This window comes from Piliocolobus tephrosceles, chromosome 6, assembly GCF_002776525.5.
Source record: "Piliocolobus tephrosceles isolate RC106 chromosome 6, ASM277652v3, whole genome shotgun sequence".
Taxonomy (NCBI): Eukaryota; Metazoa; Chordata; class Mammalia; order Primates; family Cercopithecidae; genus Piliocolobus; species Piliocolobus tephrosceles.
Window position 1 is genome coordinate 128,391,863 of NC_045439.1, and position 18,989 is coordinate 128,410,851.

The 18,989-nt window shown below is 45.2% G+C and overlaps 1 protein-coding gene across 2 annotated transcripts in view; it reads left to right on the forward strand.

Annotated features, from left to right (window-relative positions):
- The window catches only part of ADAMTS17 (ADAM metallopeptidase with thrombospondin type 1 motif 17), a 361,470-nt gene that overhangs the window by 196,635 nt on the left and 145,846 nt on the right, over positions 1-18,989 (forward strand). For both annotated transcript variants that reach the window (XM_023193603.1, XM_023193604.2), the window contains exons 11-12: positions 12,465-12,566; positions 13,626-13,771. In XM_023193603.1, coding sequence (XP_023049371.1) covers positions 12,465-12,566; positions 13,626-13,771 — 248 coding nt within the window. The remainder of the gene's footprint in view (positions 1-12,464; positions 12,567-13,625; positions 13,772-18,989) is intronic.

Here is an 18,989-nt window from a genome sequence, read left to right on the forward strand (position 1 = left end):
GGTTTCCACCACGTTGGCCAGGCTGGTCACGAACTCCTGACCCCAAGTGATACCCCCCGCCTCGGCCTCCCAGAGTGCTGGGATTACAGGCGTGAGCCACTGCGCCCAGCCTGGAATAGTCTTACATGATGGCAGAATGTGATGTGTTAAAGATTAGAATGTCACCTATAAAGCAACCAATAACTAACAACAGAGTTTTAGCTAATATGCCAAGAAAGAAAAGAAAATATCATCACATATTGCTTATTCCTGTGATGAAGCACATTAGAAACAGATCATGTCAGGATGGATCATAAATGCACATTAACCATTTATACTCCATGCCATTAAGAAACGTATATAATTCCCATTAGGATTCTTGACATGTTCAGTTTAGATGTGTGTCTTCCTGAGGCACCATGACCATCCTGTATCTCCAGAAAGACACCACTAATGGTCCAGTTTTCTCATCAGCAGTCACACCAGTGATGTCATGACATCTTAAGGTGTCTTCAGTTGTTTCAGAGGGAACTTTGATGCAAAATTCTCAACAATATTCTTCAAACCAATGTTGGCCTCCTTTAACACGAAAAATACTACTACTTGCTAGATGCTGTAAAACGAAAGAAAAATGTTCATAGTCAGGAGTTTTAGGGGTGAAGGAATTACAACTCTAAAAATTTGGAGGACTCTGTTCTCTTAATCCCATTCATATTAGGAATTGAGAACACTATTCATATTCCCAAGCCCTGGGCCCCCACAAATCCTGTTGCTAAGAACTGGTAATCCCCTCACTGGTGTTCCTGTGTGCGGAGCCCGAGTGTAGCTTAGAAAAGCACCTGAGCATTAATGGGCCAGCAGTTTTGGGGGATGTGTGTGTATATCTGTGTATCTTTTACCTTAACATTTTCTAGAACTTTTAAGTATATTATGAGACAAAAAATGATGAAATGTGACAGAGGCTGGACACTGCCAAGAGAATAAAACTGTGAGCCACGCCAGTGCTGAGGAGTTGAACATTTGCTTTTTATTTTTCTGAAATATAGAGAAGTAAGCAAAGAAACTGGGTGGATTATGTTTTGAAAAAAATACCATCATGACTAGTGATGGGCAGTTTTCATTTTGCTGCTGCCTCTTCTGAGGGAAAATAGCTTGCCTGCCTCAAAATGAGCCCACACTGTTCCCTGGTAGGAGGGAGAGACCTCCCTGGTCTCAGGGGGTGGCGTTTCTCATCGACACACCTGTGTTATTGTGCCAAAGCAGGGCTGCTTACCTAGGGTCCTTGGATAGATTTCAAAGAATTGGTGAACCAGGATAGGAAAGAGATTACACTTTTCTTTTTCTTCAAGTTCTAATGGAAGTTAGTATTCTCTTCCATGCTGAATGTTGGCGGCAAACCACAGCAGTCTTAGCCATACCCGTGACTGCCACTGTGATTAGGAATCACAGAATTTTTTTTTTTTTTTTTTTTTTTTTGAGATGGGGTCTTGCTCTGTCACCAGGACTGGAGTGCAATGGCACAGTCTCGGCTCACTGCGACATCCACCTCCCAGATTCAAGCGATTCTTCTGCCTCAGCCTCCCAAGAAGCTGGGATTACAGGTGTCTTCCACCATGCCTGGCTAATTTTTTGTATTTTTAGTAGAGACAGGGTTTCGCGATGTTGGCCAGGCTGGTCTCAGACTCCTGACCTCAGGTGATCCACCCTCCTCAGCCTTCCTAAGTACTGGGACTACAGGCGCGAGCCACCATGCCCGGCCACGGAATCACAGAAATTTTTATACCATGTAAATTGTGGCTGACATCTCAAAATACTATTGAGACTCTTCACCAATTCAGAATGATGGTGGTTAGTAGACCCAGGGCCAGATCTTGTTATGTGTTGACAAAAAAATGCATACATTACTGTATTACAAATTTAGAATGTTTTATATTTTGAAAACACTTCCAGTTTAATTATTTTCTTGGTTATCTTATGTATTTTATAATTATGCATTCACCACATACCCTGAGAAACCTCCATCAGGTGTCTCCAGAAGCACAGAATGGCCAGGTGCTGGGTGGAATTTTGAATGCAGACCTTCTTTCTGACTGGTCCTCTCTGTATGTTCTTCTGCCACTCGCGATTCATAGCTGTTTTAAGACCAATCAATTTAAAGATCATTTCCCTACTCAAAGGTGTAGGTAAATGACCTTGGAAAAGCGCTTTAGGAGCAGTCTAGGCTTTAACTATTAACCAGGTTGCTGGTTTCTCAAATATTTGCATGCCAGGGAACTGAGAAAAATTAAAATACAGTCCATATTAATGTTTAGGACTCTGGAGGCCCACACACTAGTGCGGGTCCGGTGTCCAGTACCTCTCCCTGGGCACACTGTCACCACTGAATCCTTCATGTCTGTCTGCAGAATGCTAGTATTGTAAGGCTCAAAGCTGTCTATGGAAATATGAACTAGAAAAAAATTGGCATCAATAGCTGGCATTTGTTACAAAAGTTATTGGCAAATACAGCTGTCTCCTCTTTTAGCCAATGGTAATGTGATGTTTTTAATTCAATAAAGCATTTCAAGAAAGTCCAAACATAAAAGTTATAAACATTGGATGGTAAATATTTATTAGAAAGGGGAAATAAACTTTATGCAATTAGCCCAATCAGTCTTTTTTATGATTACAAGTTTCTCCTGTTTCTGTCAGCAAAGTAACTGCAAAGGACAGTTGCTACTTAACAACACTTTCAAGCTACTTAAGCTCAGATACTTTTCCAGGTGAAGCAGAGGGTGAGAAGGCCCAATGCAGGCGCTGTCAGCTGAAAGGAAGAGTATGTATTGCTGCTAGAGACAGAGCAAGAAGGGGTGCAGTTAGGGTACTGTCCTGACCGTGATCCCTGCCTCACAAAGCCCCACCGCTTTCTAACATGAGAGAGGTGTTCGTCTGCCCCGTCACCACCACCCTGGTCCTGGAGGCTTTTAGTTGAAAGGTGCTGTGTAATAACCACCCACCCCTTTTCCTACTGCTTCCCAGGAATGCATTCCACCATCATGGCTCCATAGCCCAGGCATGGCTGTCACACAGTAGTACTTGGAAGGGATGTACAGTCTTCTTGTTAGTTGCCACGAGCATATATGTGCCTGTATGTCATAGCATTCACAAGAACCTGAGGTGTGCACGTTGTGTCATTGTTTAAGAATGTTATTGAGCACAAAGCTGTCAGCCAATCATTTCAGGAAAACAGCATCTAGACTGGTCATAGGCATTGGAGGGTCGTAGACAATTTTTTCTACCTAATATTCCCTCCTGTGCTCTTTTCTCATTAATTGCCTTTTGGTACAGTTTGGAGATGCTTTTTGTGTCACACAGTGCCTAAGAAGGGCTCTCTAGTCAGGCTTCCCAGGGCCCCATTCTGCCTCTGTTCTTGAACAGGTTGCCTAGTCTCACTATGTCTCAGTCTTCTCATCTGCAAAATAGGAATATAAATTCTACTTACCCATCATTGTGAAGTCATGAGCGTTAGTAGTAACTGAATTAAAGCACTTAGCATGTAGCACACATTCAATAAATGTTAGGTAGTATCCATTCTTGCCACCTTGTCACCTGGAGCCAGAGGGACAGGAGGAGACACTGTTTGGCTGAGATCGTGTGGGCCTGTCCCTTCCCATGTCTTTCCCTGTGCTGTCCTCACCATCCCTCTTGGGAGCCTGGAATTCCCAAGGATTGCTTTCTAGTGTCCAGTACCTCTCCCTGGGCAAAATCCCAGTCTCCAGCCTTGTGTCCTTTCTCACCTCCTGCAGAGATTTACATGGGCATCTTACAGATAGAGAGATACTTGGGGTGTCAGAATTCCACCTTGGGATAACAAAGTTTGTTTCTCTGATACCTGGTATTTTAAAACCTGATAGATTGCTAGAGTCCTTCAGAGACTGTTAGAATTTTTTTTTTGTCTTACTCCAGATTTTCTGTCTTAAAAGTCTTCAGGAAGATGGGTTTCAGGTTTCTGTCTTTCTGTACAACTTCCCCGGAGATTCTTCCATTCAGCTTAATTAGGAGACTGCTCATCTAAATGAGGTCTGTCCCTTTAATGCCAGTGGATCTGACCCGAATGGGTGACTGGCCAGGTCCCGGAGCCTCGCCCTGCCCCTCTCAGACAGGGCTGCACGGTAGTGCGGTGGTGCATGGACTTGGATGCCAGGCTGAAAGCTGTCTTGCCTGTCTCAGTCTCCGCTTCCTGCCCAGCATCTGCAGCTTCTCACAGCCGTTGGACTTTGGCAGCAGATGGTCCTAATTTTCCAGAAGTGTTTGAAAGTGTACAGCAGACTGCCTCTTCAGAGAGCTCTCCACACCATGCCAGTTGTGAGTTGTCTTGTCCCCGCTGCCAGCTGAAGACCTGGGCCCCACCCTCACCTAGCAGCCCCCAGCCCCAGCCAGGTGACGATCTCTGCAGCCCTCAGGAACATGGAAGGAGTGGCCCTCCCAGGACTCAGGAAGCCTTCCAGGAGTGGGGCTGGCATGCTGGCCTGGGGAAGACTTCACACTGCAGCAGTATGTGTGGAAAATTTGGATTAGTCACTTTTTCATCCAGCTCTTAGCATTTATTTTCTCTCCCTTTTGGCTTGTGTTATCAGCACATTTTTGAGGGACTCTATATAACCATCTCATTCAATATCATTTTGAGTTAGAGCTGCCCTCCAAACCCTCGGCGGAGGCCCAGAGAGGACGAGGCAAGAGAACAGCAACATGACCTCCACGGTCCTTGACAGGGACACCACCAGTCGAAGAAAAGTGGCAATGGGTTGTGTACATGAGCAATGGTACCATCTGAGCAGCTCTAACCTTCCCGCATTTTCACAGCGCTCCAGGGACGCATGCTTGGTGCTGGCTCATCATGCAGCCCCTCACAGAACTGCAGCAAAACATGCTGGGGATGACTCTTGCCAAACCGTAAGCGCAGCCAGTGAGGTGACAGATGCTAGAACCAGAAAGCTGTTTCATTTTCCTTGCTATGTGCATGGACTGTGACTTTCCGCTGCAACTCAAGTGCTGCCGCTGGGGGTGGGAGTGGGAGAGGAGGTCTTAGTACCCCCACCTCTGATTTGGCCTGGGCAGCTGCCCCTTTGTGTGTTTGCACCCTGTTCTAGTGCACCACGGTTCGCTGAACCCTGGGGGCGTGCTGCCCAGCCGTGTTTCCAGGGAGAACTCCGTAGGCAGAGGGAACGGCATGTCGCTGAGCACAGAGCGCCCCATCTCACTGCAGATGAGAGGATGAGCACTCACACCAAGAATGCATGATTGCAAGGGAAGCAGTAAGGGGAAACTGGGGACTGATGGAGAGGTAGTGTAACCAGTGGGAAGCAGCCTGTGTTCTGGGTTAGGACAGGTCCACCCATTTCCTCATCTGTAAAATGGGAATAGGAAGTGTCTGTCTCACAAGGTTGATGTGGGTAGGAAAGAGACAAGCCTGATAAAGAACTTTCATGATGTCTGGACTTGGTGACTGCTTAGTTTGCCTGGCATTGGTTTACTGATGAAAGTATTCATCCCATTCATTTATTCCACACGTCTTTACTGGAGATTCTCTCTCTCTCTCTCTCTCTCTCTCTCTATGTATATATATGTCTATATATATATATATATATATATATATATATATATATATATATATATGTCTATATATGTGTCTATATATATGTCTATATGTCTATATATGTCTATATATATGTCTATATATATGTCTTGGAGTTGGTCAGGACTAGTGTAGAGTTGCCCCATCCTTTTTTAAAAACTGTGTTATTTTTTAATTTTTTGTTGTAAGACAATTGTAACTCTTAAAGAAAACCTGCAAAAAATAGTATATGCCTTTTACCTGACTTCCTGTTATGTTAACATCTTACACAGCCAGGCACAGTGGCTCATGCCTGTAATCCCAGCACTTTGGGAGGCCAAGGCAGGTGGATCACCTGAGGTCAGGGGTTCGAGACTAGCCTGGCCAACATGGTGAAACCCCATCTCTACCAACAATACAAAAATTAGCCAGGCGTGGTGGCACATGCCTGTAGTCCCAGCTACTCCAGCTACTTGGGAGGCTGAGGCAGGAGAATCGCTTGAACCCAGGAGGCAGAGGTTGCAGTGAGCTGAGATTGCACCACTGCACTCCAGCCTGGGTGACAGAGTGAGACTCGATCTCAAAAATAAAAAAATAAAAATAAAAAAACTTACATGAACATAGAACCATTATGAAAACCAGAAAATTAACCTTGGTACAATACTGTTAAGTAAAATACATTTAGATTTCACCAGTTTTTCTGTCAATGTCCTTTCTCTATACCAGGATCCTGTTTCATGTTTGATTGTCGTGTCTCTGGTCTCCTCAGATCTATAACAGTTCCTCAGCCTTTCCTTGTCTTTCATGATCTTGACACTTTTGAAGAGTACCAGTCTATTAGTTTGCCTTTGGGTTTATCTGATGTGTTCTTATGACTAGATTGAGGTTCCACATTATTGGAAAGGATACCACAGGGGTGATGTGGTCATTATGTCTCATTACTGGTGATGCTAGCCTTGGTCACCTAGCTAAGCTGTTGTCTGGCAGGATAGTCCACCATAATTGACTGTTTTTCCTTTTGTCACTCTGTTGAGTTTTTCTGTAGCAGTTTCCCAGCCTCAGCGCTATTGGTGTCTTAGGCTGAATAATTCTTTGTTGTAGGACACTGTCTTGTGCCATACAAGATCTTTAGCAGTATCCTTGGCCTCTGCCCCCTATAGCTCAGTGGCACTCCCCCTGGTTGTAACAACCAAAAAATGCCTTCGGATATTGCCAAACATCCTCAGGGTCTTTTATGTCAGTGAGTGTATATATACTACTAGTCTTTCCCGAGCGATGGCTTTGCTCACTTACACATTCTTGGAAAATCATTTCATCTCAGGCTTATACACATAGAACTAAGTGGTCCCTGGTACTTGTTTTAAGTTTCTCTACATCTTGGATATTTTCTCCTTTCTTTTAGTCTTTGTTGTTATTTATACTTTCTCCTCTTTTTCTTGTGTTAACAAATGGTTTATGTGATTTATTTCCCCCTCAAAGAGCCAACCCTTATATTTTTCTTGGGTTTTTCTGTTTCACCCTTTTTAATGCCCAGTCTTTGAAATTTGACAAATGCAGAGTTATATAACCAATCAATTTGCAAAACAGGTCCATCACCCAAAATACGCCCCATGCTCCTTGAAGCTAGTCTCTTCCCCATTACCAGGAAATCACTGATATTTTTTGTCCTTCTTGTTTTTTAAAATGTATATTAAAGCATTTTAAATTTTTTAAAAAGGCAAGTTGTAGTTTCAGCCTATGTTTAAGAGGAGGGGGTCACATAAGGGTGTGATATTAAGAGAGATCATTGCGGCCATAGTAGAACACTGCCTCCTGCCCCTAAGTGGAGAATGTCCTTATTCTACATGGCATGTGTCCTATTTCAGCTGTTTTCTTCTCAAATATTGTCTCTGCCCCATTCTTTCTGTTCTCTCCTTCTGGGTCTGATTAGACACATACATCAGTATTTCTCACTTGATTCTTCGGATCTCTTAGCGCATCTTTTGTATTCCCCCCTGCCTTTTCTCTGCAGGCTGCATTCTGGATAATTTCTTCAAATCTCTTTTCTAGTCACAAATTCTCTCATTCAGGGCTGTTAGAATCTATTGATTTTCTTTCACAATTATATATTTCATTTTTAAATGTTATTTCCAATTTCTTATATTCAACAGTATTAATATATTGCTGCTAGCTTATTTATGTAATCTCATCTTCTATTTCTTTATAAATAGTTACTATACATTCTGTATCTGACAATTTTATTACCTAAACACCTTGGGAGTTTAAATCTTTTGTTTGTTGTTGCTGCTGACCATCACTCACATTATCATGTTTGATTGTGGGTTTATACTTTATTGGACATAACCATGGAATTTTGAGATCCTAAATTGCTCTCTTTAGGAGAGCTTACATTTGTTTCAACCAGAGCCCCTTTTTCTGAAAAGGGACTGCTTCTAGCCTTTTCAGAACCGGTAAACACCCTTCCAGATTCCCTGGTTTAACCTAGGGGTCTCAGATAGAGCTCCTGACTTTGTTCTATCTGAGATAGGCCAGCCCCTGATGACTTTTCCCAACTGCAGTGCCAACTGAGGTATAAGAACTTTCAAAGGTAAAACGTTAACCACAAAGAAAAATAGCACAATTGGGTGGTGGAAGGAATGAAAGGGCAGGCGTTGGTGTTGGCAGTGAAAGGGTGGTTGTCGGTGTTGGCAGTGAAATGGTGGGTGTTGGTGTTAGCAACCAATGCCTGCCCGTAGGGGCCCACCCTTGCATGTCCTCATCACAGATTGGTATACAGCGGTGTGTATGTAGAAAGACAGCTGGGTATGGGTTTTGTATTTGCTTCCTCGGATATTTCCTTTACTTGGGGGAGTACTATCCTTTATTATGGTACCCAGCTGTTGCATACTGGAAAAGCAGCCCTGTCTGCCATAAAGTCTGCTATTCACTGAAAGCAGAAGGTTCATCAGTCAGTCACCTTTCTCTTTAGGGTGCCTGCTGCCTGAGCATGATGAATGCATCTCCACCTGCAAGCCCCACCCTTTCATTTCTTCCACCACCCAATTCTGTTATTTTTCTTTGTGGTTAACGTTTTACCTTTGAAAGTTCTTATATCTCAGTTTTCAAATTTTATCTGTTATACTTTGCTCTTTCCCCAGCTAGAAAAGATAAAGACATTGATGTACATATAGACAGCCTCCTACGGCCCCTGCCCCAGTGCACCTTCTTCCCAGCCGGTTCCTCTCTCTGCCATTTCTGCGTTGTCTGGGTTTCCGTCCCGTGCATTCTCTTCTCTAACTCCCATCTCTATGTTGGTTTCAATCAATACTTTGATCAATGCTCACTGCTGGCCCATTTTCTGTGGGTTCTCCAGTCATTTCTTAGTTGTCCAAAGGTCATCCTCTGGTATTTTCTCCAAAAAAGGATTTAACTACTTGTTAGCTCAAAAATGTTTTTCCGTTGCCTAAGTACTTGAGCAAGCGTTTAGTTGATGTAAATTTCCTGGGCCACATGTTCTGCCTTTCCTTGTGTCTGTATCAGCATCTCTCACTCCAGTGCCTGTAGAGAAAGGCTGCTGCAAAGACATCTGCACAGCCCGAGCTCTTTCCCCATTATCTGTGCTGGCTACCATAGAGTGTTCTGGTTTATCTTTGAAACCCAGTAACTTTATCAGGACATGCCTCTGGGCTCATTATTTTGCACCATTTTTTCTTGGGGGCTTTGCTTTTCAATCTGAGAATGAGACCTTCCATCATTTCAGTTGAGGGTCTTGAATTTATGTTCAAATGCCTTTTCTTTTACATCACTTTAGTTCTCTTCTTTATGAGTCTTGTGCTTCTAACCCAGCTCAGACTCCGTGACCTTCACAAACATTGACCTCCTCATTGGAAAAGTGGAAAAAATAGAGAAAGCACCCTCCTGCCTGCCTCCCAGGGCTGCCATGAGTCTCAGGATGACAGGAACCAGAGCACTTTGTCATTTGCAATGCATGACATGAATGCAGGCTGTTGATATAGATGGCATCAAGGTGATGACAAGCATTCGTGTAGTCACCGCATCTGTTCAGTAGTAAAAATGTATCACAAGAGTGGTGACCACTTGGCTTGGGCGCACAGAGCAGTGCTGGTGGCGAAGCTTGGATGAGAGGCTGCAGTGCTAACTTGTCCTTTGCTGTCATTCCCGTTTTCTTTGATGTTAAGCTGATGGCAAAGGTAGCCACTATCCTGACTCCCAACACTATAAGTTTATCTTTCTTGTTGTTGAACTGTATGTAAATGAAATCATACAGTATTCCATTGTTCTAATAGACCATCGTTCATTTGTTCTGCTCTTGATGGGCATTTGGGTTGTTTCTAACATGGAACTAATGAAAATAGTGTTTCAGTGAACTTTCTTGACTTTGGTGAACACATACACATTTTTTTCATTACATACTTAAGATTCTAATTGCTGGGTATTAGAATGTGTGTGTCTTCAGCTTTAGCAAATACTGCCAAAGAGTTTTCCAAAGCTGTTGAACCAAGTTAAAATCTCATTCTCAGCATACAAGAGGACCCATTGTGCCACATTGTCACCAATGAGCGGTGTTCTCCATCTTCTTCATTCTGCCCGTTCTGGCTGTTCTATCTAATGGTGGTTGTAGTTTGCCTTCCCTGATGACTAAAAAGCTGAGCACCTTTTCGTATGTTTGCTAGCCATTTAAACATTCTCTTTTATGAAGTGTCTGTTCAAGACTTTTGCCCATTTTCCTACTGGGTCTTTTTCTTAATTGATCTGTAGGAGGTTTTTGTTTGTTTTAAATCACGTTTTGGATACAAACACTTTGTTGGTTATATACATTACAAATCTCTTCTGTATTGCAAATATATTCTTGTGTTCTTACAGTTGCCTTTTGGTAAACAGAAGTGGTTAATTTTAATATGGTATAATTCATTAGTTTTCTTCCTTTGTGGTTAGTCCTTTCTGTGTTCTGTTTAAGAAATCTTTGCCTAACCTCATTCTTCTTTTCTTTGACGGTTAGAAAAGTTTCATGAGAAAGCCCTGTCTATAAAATGCATAACAAACAGTTGACACCACCTTCTTCCTCTTTCTCTTGATGGAGCAGTCATTTCTCCTGATCCCAAGCACTCCTGTCCCATAAATTCTCCCCCTGGGTCAGCCTTGTCTTGTGAGCACATGTCCGCACACAGACGCCACACTCTCGAAGAGTTCTCAGGTCAGAGTGCATGGAATCAAACGTTTGATGAGGTGCAGTCGGTCTTTATAGGACCAGCTGTGCTGCACTGGGGCTCTCATCTTTTTACCATTCCTTTGAGAGGTGAACAATCATGGGAATGTGCAGGCTTTTCTGAACCCCATGTGCAGTATTCCACTTGAGTCATCCACTGAGGGCACAGAGCAGCTCTGACATACTTGAAAAATGAGAAGGAGCTATGGGCTTTTCTTATCTCTCTTTAAAAGCCCCCTCCAGCTCTGCCTTCCCTCCCTTTCTCTTATTTTTGTCCCTTCAACTTCTAAAAATTGTTTGATTTTAGACAGCACAGTTGTGCATCCATTCTATGCAGATGTTTGAGATTACTTGGAAGAGCAGACCTCTAAACTGAGCACGACACCCTTTGCAAACCACACAGTGACCTCGCTGTACCAGCTACAGGAGTTCCTTGACCTTCATCCTGCACAGTGTGAAGCAGCAGGTCCATGGCCACACCCCAGAGGGTGATGTCTTCCTGCTCCAACTTGGGCCTTTTAGCCATGATTGGGTTTGTCATCCTGGAATCACTGCGTCTTTACAAGATCTTTAAGTACATCTGTTCTCAATTTTCAGACTATGAGGCCAGGATTTGGGTGCAAGTAGTTTATCTGGGAAGTGATCCCAGGAAGCACTGTAATGGGGCGAGGGAGAGAACAGTTAAGAAAGGTGCAATCATGAGTAAGTGACTGCCATGAGTAAGTGACTGCTGTCGGCAGTGGGGCCATCGCCCCAGGACCCTCTGAGAGGCATGTAGAACTTGCCTCAATATCATCTCCCTGTCCCCCGGGCAGGATGGGGAGTTATCCAGCTCCTGTCCCTTATGGTTGAGGTTGGTGTCTGCATGTGAGTCCTTCAAGAGAGGACACTGGCTATGTCTGCCTTCGTGATTTTGATAAATTGTCTCCTTCTGAGCACTTTGTCGATGCCCTAGTTTCCTAATGATACAATTGGGAGTCTGTGTTTAAATGCCAATTCCTGTTTTAGTGGAATTATTTTAATTGTATATTTGTAGATGTTCTGGAAGTTCTCTAGGTGAAATGCTATAAAAAATTGTGCACAGCTCAGCTGAGCTAGAAACAGGTGACTGCAGGGAGGACAGAAGGTTGCCCCTGTAACTCTGTGGGGGTACCAGCCCTTCATGGCCCTTTGGGCTGTCACTTCTTGGCCTCACAATGGCTGCCTACCCATGTGGCCTTGACTTCAGAGCTGCCTCTTCCAGCAAGCCCTCCCTGATGAGTTTTGGTTAGATCCTTTTCCTGTGTCCCCTGGACAGCCCCTGGGTATCTGCCCCTCCCCTCACTGCTGTAAATGGAAGATGTCTGTTTGCTCATCACTCCTGTTTGCTCATCAGCAGGGGCTGCTGCTCCTGGCCTGGGCTATGCCTCTGATATCTCCTAGGCCCTCAGTGGTTGTTGGAGCTGTTGAACTCAACTCTTTGAGACAAGCCCTCCTAGGAGTAGATGCACAGGATTTTGTTGTGCTAAATGAGCCAGTTCAAGTGATGCACTTATGTTTTAGACATACAGACTCATGACCCTCTGGCTTCTCCATACATTTCAAATCCCAAATTTGAAACAGTGGTTGGGCCACACCTCTGACCCCAGCTGTGACCTGTGAGTGTGGGTGTTTTCCACAATTACGGTTCCTTCCCTTGTCCTGCAGCATCTGATGTGCGCTGGACTGTGGTGCCTGGTAGAAGGAGACACATCCTGCAAGACCAAGCTGGACCCTCCCCTGGATGGCACCGAGTGTGGGGCAGACAAGGTAAACCCCTGGCTTCCGGCTGCCCCCAACAGGCAGCTCCACATCTCCCAGGCAATTGGCACCTCTCCTTCTGAAACACTGTCTGTACTCTACTTACGAGCCCCTGAAACATCCCCCAGGCACCACAGAAACGCCCATGGAGCCCACTCTGGTCACAGAGTGGTGCCTACATCACCTCAGTCCTTTTTCTTATAAGATACAAGCATCAGTTACTTAATATTTTTTGTTAGATTAACTCCTTTCATCATGTAAGGGAATTTACTTAAAAGGAACGCTTTCACCAGTATATTTTAAATGGAAGAACATCACCTGCCATACCCAGTAGGTGTTCGTAAAAAGAATTCAGTGAGAACAGTATTACCCAATTCTAACTAAATGTTGAGAGAATGAGCCTGTTCCTCATGTGCAGGAGGGATAGGGAGGTGTTAGAAGAGGTGTTCAGGACCTGCAGCCACAGGGCCTCTCTCCAGTCTTAGTGCAAGAATTGAAAGACTTGAAAAGGTAGTAAAGTTTTGCTCTGATGCCATGATTGGGAACCACAAAAGTCACATCTAGCACCTGAGGGTATGCGAGGTGCACTCTGAGAAATTGTTTTATAGGGCTGGCCTTGTCTTATCCTCAGAAAGAACCAAGGTTCCCTCACATGCAGCTGGCTGTGTCATCACCAAGCAACAAACCCAACTCTGAAGTTCAGAACCTCAGCTGGGGCATGCCACCTCTCAGCGAGAAATGCACTCATGTCAAGCAAAGTTTGCAGAAGCCCAGGTCTCTTCATGAGCCATGTAGATTAATCCTTTTCCTGGGATTTAGAAAATCCCAATGGAGCACATCCATCTGAAAGTTTAGGGCAAAATCCAAACCCTACAGGGGTATGAGTGTCAGCTTGAGTAAGTAAGGCATGTCACTAAAATTAGCAAACATGCAAACCCTGAAACATACTGTACTTTTGTGTAAATTTAGAAAATGGGTTTTTGGCAGTGTGGCATTTTGGGGCCTGGCAGGCTGCAGTGAGCAGCTCTGCTGAGTGCCTGGGCCCTGGCCCTCCCCGCTGTGTTTCAGTGGTGCCGTGCGGGGGAGTGCGTGAGCAAGACACCCATCCCGGAGCATGTGGACGGAGACTGGAGCCCGTGGGGCGCCTGGAGCATGTGCAGCCGAACATGTGGGACGGGAGCCCGCTTCCGGCAGAGGAAATGTGACAACCCCCCGTAAGTCCCCCGACCAGCCATACCCCAACGAGCCATGACTGGAGTTTCCCAACTGCAGCTCTTGCTGCCTCACACAAAGCAGGGTCTGTCTCCCGCTGAGCATCAGAAGATAAGAAAGATGAAACCAAGCCAAGGTCCAGGATGCAGGGGCCTCGTGTGTGTCAAATGATATCTCAGCTTAAATTGCTCTTTCTGTGAACATGAATACGGTAGACTCTGGGGTGAGCTGACTCCCTCATTCCTTCCCTGGGCCCCTGTGGAAAGATTTTCGGAGACAGCTGTATTACAGTTCCTCCTGCCTGCCTCGCGGTTTACCAAGTCTGGGGTCATTCCACATTGGCTGTCTGCTGATGTGGGAGCAGCCTGGTGGTTCATGACTCTCAGAGTATCTGGGTTCAGCTGTCTTCTTCATCCTAATATTTTTCATGGATCCTCCTATAACTATTAGAGTTTAGTTTTTTTTTCTCTTTAGCTTCTTTTTATTGACTCTAATGACACCATGACCTTTCCTGTTCACCTTTGTACATTTGTTCCACAAAACTCAGGGATCAATTTTGGGCTCAATGATGATAATTCCATCACCACAGATTTTTCCCTTGTCTTCTTGAAGTTTCCCATTTCTTTCTCTTTTTTTTTAATACTTTAAGTTCTGGGGTACACATGCAGAACGTGCAGGTTTGTTCCATAGGTATACACGTGCCATGGTGGTTTGCTGCACCCATCAACCTGTCATCTAGATTAGGTAATTATCCTAATGCTATCCCTCCCCCAGCCCCTCAACCCCTGACAGGCCCCGGTGTGTGATGTTTCCTTCCCTGTGTCCATGTGTTCTCATTGTTCAGCTCCCACTTATGAGAGAGAACATGCAGTGTTTGGTTTTCTGTTCTTGTGTTAGTTTGCTGAGAATGATGGTTTCCAGCTTCATCCATGTCCCTGCAAAGGACATGAACCCGTCCTTTTTTGTGGCTGCATAGTATTCCATGGTGTATTTGTGCCACATTTTCTTAATCCAGTCTATCATTTATGGACATTTGGGTTGGTTCCAACTCTTTGCTATTGTGAATAGCGCCACAGTAAATATACATGTGTATGTGTCTTTATGGTAGAATGATTTATAATCCTTGGATATACACCCAGTAATGGGATTGCTGGGTCAAATGCAGCTTCCCATTTCTTACCATTTCTTTTAATGATCTGTTTTGTGCCTTGTGTGTCAGCAGTTGCATCACATCAATTTTGAAAATGAGCAAGTTCTAAATAATGACTATAAAGAAATCTCCACAATTAAGTCCTGTTGATGGATAATTAGCAAATGCCTCTTGTGTTTAAAAATCCTGATGCCCAGGTCATACCCCAGACCGATCAAATCACAGAACACTAAGGGTGGGACCCAGGAATTGGATATTTTATCTTCCCAGGTGACTCCAACAGCAGCCAATGTTGGAACCTCTGGATTAAAGGAAGGCTGATGTTCCTAGTTTAGTCAGTGACAGGAACACCATTTTTCCAGCAATGTTATAAGAATTGGCATTACGTATTAATTATGTCTTATTAAAACATTTCCCTCTAGCACCCAGCAGAGTGTCGGGCACATAGTAGGTGTTTAGTCTGTTAGGAATGACTTCTTTTTTTTTTTAGATGGAACCTCACTCTGTCACCCAGGCTGGCGTGCAGTGGTGCAATCTCGGCTCTCTGAAACCTCTGCCTCCCTGGTTCAAGTGATTCTCCTGCCTCAGCCTCCCAAGTAGCTAGGATTACAGGAGAGCGCCACAACTCCCTGCTAATTTTTGTATTTTTAGTAGAGATGGGGTTACGCCATGTTGCCAGGCTGGTCTCGAACTCCTGACCTCACGTGATCCGCCCACCTTGGCCTCCGAAAATGCTGGGATTACAGTCTTGAGCCACCCAGGAATGACTTCTTAATTAAGGGCATAGATGGGTAGATGATTAGAAACCCTGTTTAGCTAAATGGTGAGAAATTAATGGAAAGTGGTTGCAGTTTTTGCATTACTCTATGTTGAAGTTAATAGTTTGACCTTTGGCCCCATGAAGAGAGGGTTGGGTTTGGAGTCTTGGCTTTGGGCCTGACCTTGTTGGTTAATGGTCATGTGACTTCAAGACCCTTCTGTTCCCTGGCCTTCGTTCCATCCATTAGAGGGCGCTGACATGGTAGAGTGGGAAGAGCCAGCCTTCGAAGCCAGGACAGACAGATCTTCAAATCCCAGCACAACTTTTTTTTTTTTGAGATGGAGTTTCGCTCTTGTTGCCCAGGCTGGAGTGTAATAGCACAGTCTCGGCTCATCACAGCCTCCACCTCCTGGGTTCAAGCAATTCTCCTGCCTCAGCCTCCCGAGTATCTGGGATTATAGCCATGCGCCACCACACTTGACTAGTTTTGTTGTAATTTTAGTAGAGACGGAGTTCCTCCATGTTGGTCAGGCTGGTCTCAAACTCCTGACCTCAGATGATCCGCCCACCTCGGCCTCCCAAAGTGCTGGGATTACAGGTGTAAGCCACCGTACCTGGCCACCAGCATGACTTCTTACAGCGCTGACAGCTGGTACTTGTCTCTTCATCTAAAACTGGGAAGAATTCACAGGAATGCACAGAAAATCCTTGCTGTGTATTTAATAAGCAGCCCCTCTTATTATTAGCACTGATGGAAGAACAGGGATGGGACCAGTTGCCCTTCCCTGCCTAAGGCTTTGTTAAGTGCAGAGAGAAACTGGTAGGGGTTGTGGTTGTCATGGGTGTTCCATGTTTGTGATTGGAGTTTGTGGGGTCTAGTGGAAGACCGATCTTCTTGGCACATTATGTGTCTTATCTCATAACAGGTGACACCCAGTAAACATCATAGCAGGAGGATATCGGAACCTCCGATGCCTGAAGTACCCAGTGTCCTGAGACTGTCAACATTTAAATTGTCTTCAGGCGAGGGCAACACTTACAAGAATAAGAAGTTATCAACACTATGCAAATGCCGTAGGTGCCTCTTTGAAGGGAACTGGTGTGGTCTGCTTTTTTGGGATGATATTAGCTAGGGTTTCCCCTGCATTGGTAGCCCGAAGGACCGCTTTCACCATCTGAACTGCTTCCTGCCCTACCCACCTCCCATGGTTGCTCTGGGATACCCCAGGGGCATTTTGCTCTGGGAGGATCCTAAACACCGCCCAGTTCAGACAGCTGCATTAATATACTCTCACTGGCCTGCCCTGCCATGAGGTGTCTAGCATTGGGATTCTCACCCCATTCCTCCAGGTCCCATGGCCCCAGGAGAGAGGCTGTTCTGTAAATCACAAAGTTGTCAAAATCTCTCTTCTTCATCAGGTCCTCCCTCTCCCTTGCCATGATAGTCGTGGCTGTTCCTTCCCTTGCTTTTTCCTGTATTTTATCATTGAGGAATGGGATAATTTGCAGGGCCTCGGTCCACAGACACCTGAGGGTTTGTGGGTCTCAGCACATCAGATTGTTACAGTCATTGATGCACCTTCACGTCCAATCTCTGTTGTCGAGCAGCATCGTCCTGTGGGGCAGGGCAATGGCAGAAGGAACAGAAAGAGCCTGCAGTGTTCTCACTCCTCCCAGCCGCACACCCCTTCCCGGTGAAGCCTTTCCAACGTGAAGCCTTCAGTAAACCATGCCAGGACCCGAACTCTGCTAGGTGTGGGCCTGCAGTAAGAAGCAAAGACAGATAAAATCCCTGCCTACCCACAAGGGGTGCAGTCCCACCAACTCCTCTTGGTTTTCTCCCAGACACTTCAAACAGGACCCTTTCTAAACTGGGACCTCTACTCCTAGCCCACATCTCCCCTCTCAGTAAATAGCACCGCCATCCTTGCATTGCTTTAGTCCAAAGTCCTTGAGTCCGAGCAGCTTCCTCTTACATCCTTTCTGCTTCTTCCACGTCTGGTCATGAGAAGGGTGGTGAATGCAGCAGACCCGCACCATGCGCCGGGTTCTCTTAGGCTTTTATGTAGGAAATCATTGAATGCAGCCCTATGGGAGAGGTGTTATTTTTATCTTCATTGTACAGAAAAAAAAAAAAAAAAAAAAAACTGAATCGGGGGCTGGGCCCAGTGGCTGACGCTGTAATTCCAGCACTTTGGGAGACTGAGGCGGATGGATCACCTAAGGTCAGGAGTTCAAGACCAGCCTGGCCAACATGGTGAAACCCTGTCTCTACTAAAAGTATGAAAATTAGCCAGATGCGGTGGCACATGCCTGTAATCCCAGCTACTTGGGAGGCTGAGGCTGGGGAATCACTTGAACCCTGGGAGGTTGAGTTTGCTATGAGCTGAGATCACACCACTGCACTCCAGCCTGGGCAACAGAGTGGGACTCCATCTCAAAAAAAAAAAGAATAGAATCATATTGAAGTTTGGTAACTTGCCCAAAGGCACACAACAAGGCAGTGGCAGGCCAGGTTTGGAGCCCAGTTCTAGAAACCAGAAGTCCAAAATCAAGGTGTCAGCACAGCTGCTTCCTTCTTGAAACTCCAAAGGTGAATACATTTTGTGGCTCCAGGCAACCCCTGGCCTTCCCTGGCTTGGAGGCACATCACCTCCATCTCTGCCTCTGACTTCACATGGTCTCTTCTCTGTGTGTCCTCTCACCTTTTCTTCCCTTAGAAGAACACTTGTCATTGAATTTAGGGCCCACCCGAATCCAGGATGGTCTCATCTCCAGATCCTTAGCTTAATTATGTCTGCCAAGACCCTTTTGCCAAATAAGGTCTCCTTTGCTGGTTCCAAGTGGACCTATCTTTTGAGGGCGAGGGCACCCACCATTCAGCCCCCTGCAGCCTCGAAGCCTCCTTTGTGCTCTCAGCCACAACATTCCAACCCCAGGACCCTCCTCAGTTCTGTCTTCCCTTTCCTTAACTTGCCTTTGCCCTTCCTTGGGTTTTAATGTAAATGTCTTCTCAAGAGGTCTTTGTCCATAACACCCTGCTTAAAATGGGGTGCTGCTTAACTCTCCCTCAGCACCTCTTCCTCGCATTGCAGGTGTTATAACAGCTGTTATTGTTGTTATGTATTTGCTCACTTGTTTTGACTGTGTTCTCCCCACTGGCCTTTGAGCTGAGCTCTGTGCAGGCCCAGGACAGGCCACACCTGTTTGGACACCATGCTGCCTTCCGTGCCTACAGCAGAGTTGCCACTCCATAAAATGTGCTGACCGCCTTCCTGCCTGGACATGCACTTGCCCAGGAAAACCAATC